Genomic DNA, 9705 nt, shown 5'->3' with positions numbered 1-9705 from the left:
TTTTTAAAACGGGATTGATTTGTACCGATTCAAACTCTATTTGTACTATTACCGTTTCCCAGCTATTGACCGTTAAAGATATGGCGCCAAAAATAAAAACACTCAAAATTTATTTTTTTTTAAATTTTTTTAACGTACAACGATAGAGAATCTTTTTTTCTTCCTAATGATGCCTCAAATTAATATCTTCATTATTTATTTCGGAAATCAAATTTTAAACCTTATATTATAGCGTGAAGTTAGCCCCCCCCCCAGCGTCCACATGAGCGGGAGGGGTAGGAACAGTTTGCATCCTATTCTTTTGAGGGGGTAGGCTGCTTTAATGGGGGTATGATAAATTTTTTTGGCGGTTATCTATTAAATTTTGAGATCAAATAGGACAAAATTTATTGCTGTAAAAATTAATACTTTTATTATAGAATTATTATAATACAATTTATCGACCAAATCTATATATTGCAAACAATCATACACATTGTTTTCCAAATAAAACTTTCTGCTATCCTTTGTAATGTAATAAGGTTTAGATATTTTAGCAAGCTCATAATGCCATAATAATTAATTCATTGTAAATAATGGAGGTTTTAATTGAATTTATTATCTAAAAAATAAATTCTTTATATTCACAAAATATCGATAGTTGGTAGTAGAGATAGATTAATTTAAGCTTGTCGTGATTATGTAGATAGTTAGACAATATTATTTTATTTATGCAAATATTTCTTGTTATGAGTTAGTTTAATTATATTATAGTACTTATCGATATATTCAAATTTTTCTTATTATAAGTACGTTTAATTATATTATAATATTTGTCGATATATTCAAATTTTATTTTGGGTAATTTTCATGTTTAACGGTAGATTATATTTATGATAAACAGAAAAAAGCAAATTGAAAATAGATTTGAATATTTAGTTTTTTTTAGTCGTTTAAATATATTTTTGAATAGCGATAACTGTAAATAATTTAATTTATGAGTATAAAAACTCTAATTTTTTACCATTCGAATAATTAAATTTTTTATTATAATTTTTTCTAAATTTTATATTTTATTCATTATCAAAATAAAATCGTCAAGTTCATTAATTCGTTTTCTTTTTATATTATATATATATTTATCCTAATTTATTTAAATATATTTTATTTTTTCTTTTATTTAGATACCACTATAATAAGAATTCTTAGTGAGAGATCTAATAACATCGATAATAAATTTCGACCTATGCACTTTTTATTTTTAAGTTCAAAAGTTGGGGAGCTGTCGTGAAGTTGGCCCCCCATTTTGTTCTTTAAATATCTCAAAAACGGTTTGTACAAATCGAACTGAAAACGGTACAAATCAGTCCAACTGATAAACCATTGAAAATCAAAAAGTGTCATAAAATTTTTATATGTAAAACTTAATTATAATAAATTCTTAGTCATAAAATTTATATTATAATTTTTAACAAATATTGCATTTGCAATAAGAGTTATTTGGGTAGGTCTATAAGTCGAAAGGCTGCATGATACGAAAATAAAAAATAATATTGAAAATAAAAAATAACAAAGAAAATGTTTAATGAGAATTTTGATTGATTTATTGCTTTCTTGAGAAAAATATTATAATAACATACATTATAATATATTAAAAAATTGGAAATTTCAAGATCTTTTCAATTTTTTTATTAATTCTTTGAAATAATTTGCGGTTTAAATTAAATTTAATAATATTAATTTTGAAATTAAATTTTTGATTAAATTATATTTCGTTATGATTACAATTTTTAAAAAATGGAATTTTTAATTTTTTTAAAAACTAAATTCATAATAAGTAAAAAGATATTATAAGTACTGGAAGGCATGGGGGGGGGGGGGGGTGAAGTAATTATCAAATATAAATTAAATGGTAAATTTATTTTGAAAAATATTTTTTTTGTCGCGAAAACATTCAAAGGGAAAATGCTAACATTTTAAACGTAATTTTAAGTATTTTTATATCACTGAACTCAAAATTAAATCCTCTATCCAAAAATGCTTAGATATATTTTTTTTTACGTTTCCGGTATGAAAAATATTTTTTTTGTCTGGAAAACATTCAGAAAAAAAGGCTAACATTTTAAACTAATTTTAAGTATTTTTATATCATTATCAATTTAGTTTTGAAAAAAAAACTTAAAAATTCATAAATTCCATTTTTTTAAAATTGTATTAATATAAAATCATAAGGAAATATTTATTTAATCAGAAATTTAATTTAAAATTAATATAACCGCAAATTATTACAAAGAATTAATAAAAAAATTGAAAAGATCTTAAAATTTCCAATTTTTTAATATATTATAATGTAATGTTAATTAGAGATCTGCAAAAGTAGGCCGGGCCTAATATTTTTTAAGAAAATTCGGGTCGGCCCTTAAAATTTTTTTAAAATATATCTTAAATTTATCAATTTTATTTTGAATTTTTTATGTAAAATAAAAACTGATTTTATTTATAGAAAATAGACGCCATATAACATATATCGTTTATTTTGAGTAATTATAAGTATTAATTTCTATATTTAAATAAATTCGAGCCGGGCCGGGCAAAACATTATAAAAATAATTTCGGGCCTGGCCGGGCTTGAAAAATTAGGCTCGATGCAGATCATTAATGTTAATATAATATTTTTCTCGTAAAGAAAGCAATAAATCAATCAAAATTCTCATTAATCATTTCCTTTGTTATTTTTTATTTTCAATATTATTTTTTAGCCTTTCGACTTATAGACCTTGCGAATATTTTTATATTATTTTTTAAAAAAATTTTAAGACTCCTAGAACCCTCCACTTTTAAAAAGGGTCCGGGTACAGACTAAATACGAGGGTTCAGGGTCCGGGTTCACATCCCTGCTTGGAAATGGTGACCCAAATGAAGGATATAATACAACAACCTAGAGGTTTGCCGCTCTTATTTTATTCGCATTAATTAATTATGCTAGGGTAAAATTAGTCATTTACACATATGTTTTCATCATTAATATATTTTTTACCTTTTTAAAAGTGGTATTTTTGAATTTATAATTTGTTTTAATTTTTTAATTAAATTATTGATAAAGATAACAATAACTTACCGAAATATTAAATAAAGAAAAAAATTGATGAAAAATTCCATTAACAGTTTATAAAAATATCTAGGTTTCATCAAAAGAATTATACTTTAAGTTTGAAAATGTTTATTTATTTAAGCTTATATGTAAATGGAATATTAAACTTTATAATTAATAGAGTATACAACAACTTAATAATAATATAAACGAATAATAACACCATTATAAATTTGTAAGTAACAACAGGCAAATTATATAATATTCACCCTTACATTAATATAATTTATGAAAAATTTAATTTTATCATGTAAATAATATAGATAACAATATAGTCAATCATCTCTTTAAAGCCTTTCAGCTTTTAATATTATTTAGTCAACTATTTTCTCTGCTATCACGTTCTCAAAATGACGGGGGAGATGAAAAGGGAGAAGATGAGCTGTAGCCAGTTTTCCCTACATCGCGCCCTTTAGCGTTAAATTTGCCATTTGCAAGCTGGCCTTGTTTGTGGCGTTTTTTGGGGTCGGAATCGTTACTTTCAAACACGTTGTCGGTATCGCGAGACGGATCTTCTAAATATCGCATTCTATAGTCAGTGTTTTCATCGTGGACTATAATAGGCGGAGCGGATGGTGTGACGGAAGATGCGTTCTGGGCTCTTCGAGAACTTTTATCGTGATTGTTATCGCGAGAATATTCTCGGTGGGTGCATGTTTCGGTCGAAAGGGGACTTAGTAAAGGGTAGAGTCCAGATTGATTTAAATATATGATCATATAAAATTGATTCTCGTGTATTTTATGATTTAATGAATTCAAATTAAAGTAGTGTAGGTAAAGCTACTTTACTTTTCTATAAAAATAGTTAAATCCATTTTTATGTACAAATAGCTAAAGCTACTTTTCTATAAAAATAGATAAATTTGTAACGCTACTATTCCTTTCAAGCCACGCTGCTACTCTTTTCGAGAGTTAAAATAATCAATTTAGCTTTCTTAAATTTTCTATATTAAGTATAAATATATATTATTATTAAAAATCAATAATGTATTGTTAAATCATTTGATATCGCTTGCATTGGAAATAAGCATTAGAATACTATTCTATTTTATCTAGCAAAATTATGAAGAGTGTGGTAATTATTCAAAATGAAGATTATCCTAATATTAAGGTGTTATTTATAAAGTATACTACCTTACCAAAGGCTTTTTATTGAACTAAAAAGGTGTTTAAATGGGGATACTCGGTGATATTACAATTTTAAAAAAAATAGTATATCAACTCGACGTGGGGGGGGGGGGTAACAATTTGTTAAAGAAACTGTCCTAAGAGTAGAGGTGTGTTGTATACAAGAGACCAAATTGAAAGGTAATGGTGGAAAAATGATTGGCAAGACAAATGAAATGTATATTTATTTTCTCTGGCAAGAAAGTTTCGAAAAATGTTTATTCTAACAAATAAAACGTTTCTATAAAGTTGAATGGAAACGTTTACGTAATTTTATAGCCTATGTTGGTGAAACATGGACAATGAAAGTGGCATACGAAGCTAAATTGAAAAGAACGAAGATAACAATGGTTTGTGCATGGGATATGTCCGAAAAAAACAAGCAAGATGTTGTGAGAAAGTTTTCGAATAGTGGAGTGGTTAGAGAAGAAATAGACTGAGTTGATTGGGGCATGATGAACGAAAGACGATTGGATAAAGAAGATACAGAGTGAAACAAACAAGGGGGAGGGGGTCAAGGACTAGTGGAAGACCCAAGACTACCTGAATAAAAGTGATAACGGATGAAATGATAAAAATGGATTTCACAATTAGATATGACAAGGCCCGTAAAAAATGGAGAAAAGGGATAAGAGGAAAAACTGGTTTACCCGCCTAGACCTGAAAAGCAGCCAAATGGAAAAAATGAATTTAATTAAAAATAGTGAGGAATTAAATGTAAAAACTATATCAATTTTATTTATTGGCTATTAAATCAGCGATGTTATTTAACCCTAAAAAGTATTCGTGGGTCCGTACAAACCTTATTTTATAAATAGGTTATTACATTAAATTCTGTAAATAAAACGGTCTGGATTTTTAAGCTGCTTAATAATTTTTGTAAAACATAATTGTTATATTTTCCTTATTTGCTTTTGATAGTTCTAAAACTTTTTTTAAAATATATTATTTCAAGTTTTTTTATGGTTAGTATTGATAATAGTTCTATTAAGTAAAGTATTCCCCCCCCCCCTGAGAGCTGTCATAAACAGCATTAAAATATTTTGTTAATATTTTTCCCATCCTTTGTATAAAATTGTGAGAAAATACCCACATGAGCAAATAATATTATTAATTTTTATTTCACATATTATGGCATCCCCATCTAGGTTACGTCCTGGATTATACATCATGAAATAAAAATATCCCATACAATAATGTTTATACATTCATCGCTTTGTTATATTTTATAAATGGGCAAAAAAATTGAACGTTATCATTAATTTTTATTTCGTTATCATTAATTCTTTTAATGTGCAACCTATATAATTTTAAATACGCAATACCGATTAGATAATTTTATACCGTAAACTCTTATAATTATTTTACGTGGTGTGTTGTAAACACTATTTTAAATTAACTTCGACCTAAATCCCCTCTTCTACAAAGGTGCAGTGAAAGCCGTCCAATTATTTAATATGTGGTTAATATGTTTAAGGTTAATGGTAGGATGTTGTAACTAAAATTTAGTTGTAATTTAAGTAAAATATGTCGGTTTCTTCCAAGGACCATCACCTTCCCTCCCCCACTGTTCGTGATGCCCGCAAGCTGGTCCAGAACTCAACAATAATGTAGGCAAAATTTAACTTACCTGATAAATATTTTGAGATAACAAGGATATTTAATCAATTTTGATCAATCTTAAATTTAAAATCCAATTATTTCAATATAAACAACATTTTGGGCTAGAAGTCGTTTTGTTTTATCATTAATGATAAAAATAATTATTATTTACTTTAGGTTAAAATAATTTTTAATATGGAAAATAATTTTTGTTATTAACCCTGGGATATTTAATTAGATTTGGAGTGAATTACTTTAATACTTATCTTCAAAGAAATGATGACTATGATGATAACTTTATAAGAAAACAAGATTTTTATCATAATAATCATATAATATCATATTTTATAAAAAAAATATAAATAAAAATTATTTTATTTATTGATTATAATGTAATAATTAGCAAGGTGTGGAGCACAAATTACCTTGTTGCACTCGTCTCTAATTTGTCAGTTTAGGACATATCTGAAAATCTTTCGATATGTTCAATTAAGTTTGTTCCTATATCTTTACTATCTATATTAAAAATTTTAATTTCTTTAACAAAGTGTTATGCTATATGCACAAATGGCAATTCAGGGAATTGATTCAATGAACTTCGTTGGATTTACGCATGTAAAATATTCCAGGGTCAATAATTCGTGTTTTAAAATAATTATTATATTAGATAGGTTATTTTTTAAAAAATAATTTCGTTAATATCATGAAAAAATGACTGAAATAACATAAAATTTCGGTCTGTATATACCCCATGAATATTTTTTTAAAACGAACGCTCTTAAGGGTCAAAGGTATCGTTAGCGCTATTAATAGTATTTATGATTTTTGAGAAGGTAGTTGTAGTGGCGCGCGCTACTTTTTTTATGCCCTATATTCAATACAAAATTAGCTCGTCTAATTCATACATCATTTTTTTGCTCAATTGAAATTGTGTTTTAATATATTATAGCCTTTACCCAGTGAGGTCGATAGTCTGAGTCGTTCGTCTAGTTAGGGATTCGTTGGCGTCCTTCAATTGCTTGGTCTTGAGTTCCAATTTACGTATTTGATTGAGTAAATTAGTCTCCCGCTTCCTTGAGCATGTGATGACTTCTTCCAACGTCTTGACAGATTGACGTCTACTCTCTACCTCTACACGAAGCAGACGAAAGTCGCGTTTAAAATCTTCCACCGTTTTGGTCAGCTAAGGCATCATTATTTATATTTATAGTATTGGTTAATTCCGAAAAGGTAAATAGTTAAAATTTGGGGAATACAAAGCGATTAGGAATATAGTAACAATCAATAAATGAAGGTTTTCGGAGTTAGAAAAAATAATTAGGTTCAAAAATAGATTATATGCAGTTGGGTTTCACACCTCGTGGTGATTTAGTGAAAGTATCAAGAGAGGAAAATAAGCTATAATTCGTATTGATAGGTATCCTGGAGAAGGTATCTGACATAGTACCATGCAAGATCACAAAGTAAGCTTTGAGATTAGCAGAAGCAGATAAATGGTTGCTGACTGCCATTTTAGAGATGTAGGATGAGGCACGAACGATAGTCAGACCTTTTGATAGGGATAGTAAAAATTTTGAAATTACATTGGATCTGCACTAATAACGCCTTGAACTCGTTTAGGTTTATCATAATAATGGAGATATGATTGAATGTATGCCGATATTCTTAATTGGAAAATTAAATAGAAATTTAAGATTAAGATAAATATAGATGTGAAGGGTTTACTGTAAATATAGGAAAGATAAAGTGATAAAAAAATATAGTGCAATATATGTGACAAAGATATCACTAGAAACTCAATCATTTCATCTGTTATCGGCAATGCTAATGGGTCAAAAAAAAGTGTAGTGGCGAAAATGGAAGTTTGAAGTAGCATGCAAAAATTAAGCGGTTAAAAGAAATTGATTGAGGTAGTTTGGACATGTGGAGGAAAACGAAGGATAATTGGGTGAAGAGAGGCAATGTATTGAATGGGAATTAGGCCACGAAGTATTCCCTGTTAAAATTCAACATTTCCCAATATTTAATAAATTAATTTATTATAATTACAACAAACAAGGCAATCATATATATCTCACATGATTTATGACGATTTTTTTGGAGCCTTTCTTTCTTTTGATAGTGACTCTTCTAAACGGGAAATTTTTACCTCTAGGAATGCAATTGTATAAATTATTATTTAAAATAGATATACCGCGAAATTCTGATTAGAGCCTCAATTAAAAAAAAATCACTTACAAAATTTATTTGTCCTAATAATAAAGTTAAAAATCAACTAATTAATTAGCTTAAAATGAAGAATTAATTATGTATAAAACTTGTAGGGCATCGGAGATTTTCTTATCGAGCTCGGCTTGAAGTGAGAATTGAGCAACCCGCGACTCATGACAAATAGTCTCAAGGCGGCGACAGTCCAGCTTGAGGCGTTGTACCTCTTGGCTCCGCTCATTCGCCGCTTTTTCAAGAGCGCATGCGTGCGATGTCATGGACTCAGCCGTCGCGTGTGACGTCATAGCTTCGGCGGATTCAGATTTTCCCGCCTCAGAAATTAACAAGTGTTGTTCCAATTCGCGGTCCTTGTATACCAATTCAAGCCTGAAAAGGATAAAAATGATGAGTAAAACCAAAATTGATAAGCAGAATGTTGTTCTATAAGATTAACTGATAACTATCAATGAAATGTAGAAGCAGTTCAATGATCAAGTGCTTTCACAGTTAGCTTAACAAAAAAAATGACTTAAACCCCCCCCCCCCAAAAAAAAAAATCGATTATTTAAATATAAATAGCAATTTTATTCAAACTACTAATATTTTTAGAAATTATTAATTTAGATTAAAAAATATCATAATTTTAGATATAATAAATAACAGCAAAACTTTTATCGCCAATATATAATAACGGAAATTTTATAGAGAAGGCGAAACCAAATCACGAATAAAATACACCGAAAACTATTTTGCAAATCATAACAAATTAATTATTGCGATGTTAATATAGGGAAAATGGGCGAAAGCAATAGCGCGATGATTGCTAATTACTATTTTCTTAAAATCAATAGAAAATTATTTTATTCTTTCATATATATATATATATATATCTGAGCATTAAAGAAATAATTAAGGACATTCGATTTTTTTCTGAGCTTTGAGTATTCTCAACGTTGAAGGAGTTTTTCAGTTCTAATTCTGAGCGATTAAATAAGTTAATTTTAAAATACTCATAAATATGGTGGTAGCTTTGATACTTTATAATTTAGCAGCGACAGTATAAAAAGTATTCAAATAAATTTTTGATATTTTAAAAGAAAAACTAACATCAAATTAAGATTAGCTACGATGAAAATGAAACATTACAATAGATTATTCTTACAATGCTCAAATAAAAAATTATAGTGATAACTATTTTATAAAAGGGAATCGAAAATATGAGGAGTAAATTTATGTTGAATGAATCCTTATAACTTTTCAGGTAATTGAAAAAAAAAATATTTTTGAAGGCAATTGAGAAAATCCCCATTTAAATCTCCCAATTGGATATTTAAAAAAATTTCTTGGAAATGATAATTAATTTCATAATTTAAAAAAAACTAGGTTCTAAAAATTGTAAAATTGAATTGAGGTATTTTTTATAAAATTTCTTCAAGTCATGCATGATAAACCTTTAAAATTCTTTCCCATAAGTAGTTATCTGTATCAGGCCTAATTTTTCAAGCCGGGTTCGAATTTATTTTTTAAATGGTTTTGCCGGCCCAGCCCGAACCCAAAATTTTTTTAAAAAAATTAACCGGCCGAGCCCGAATTTATTT

At 27.7% G+C, this 9705-nt stretch overlaps 1 protein-coding gene across 1 annotated transcript in view; it reads right to left on the bottom strand.

The window, feature by feature from the left end:
• Nucleotides 1–3305: 3305 nt before the first annotated feature.
• LOC135926301 (centrosomal protein of 135 kDa-like) overlaps nucleotides 3306–9705 on the bottom strand; it is a 46709-nt gene continuing 40309 nt past the window's right edge. The window contains exons 19-21 of the mRNA XM_065462125.1: nucleotides 8218–8494; nucleotides 6856–7082; nucleotides 3306–3803 (exon numbers count right to left, since the gene is read on the bottom strand). Coding sequence (XP_065318197.1) covers nucleotides 3476–3803; nucleotides 6856–7082; nucleotides 8218–8494 — 832 coding nt within the window. The 3' untranslated portion in view covers nucleotides 3306–3475. The remainder of the gene's footprint in view (nucleotides 3804–6855; nucleotides 7083–8217; nucleotides 8495–9705) is intronic.

Source organism: Gordionus sp. m RMFG-2023, chromosome 1 (assembly GCF_954871325.1).
Source record: "Gordionus sp. m RMFG-2023 chromosome 1, tfGorSpeb1-WG-v2, whole genome shotgun sequence".
NCBI classification, from domain to species: domain Eukaryota; kingdom Metazoa; phylum Nematomorpha; class Gordioida; order Chordodea; family Parachordodidae; genus Gordionus; species Gordionus sp. m RMFG-2023.
The sequence above is the reverse complement of the archived record's forward strand: the minus strand, read 5'-3'. Positions and strand labels throughout refer to the sequence as shown.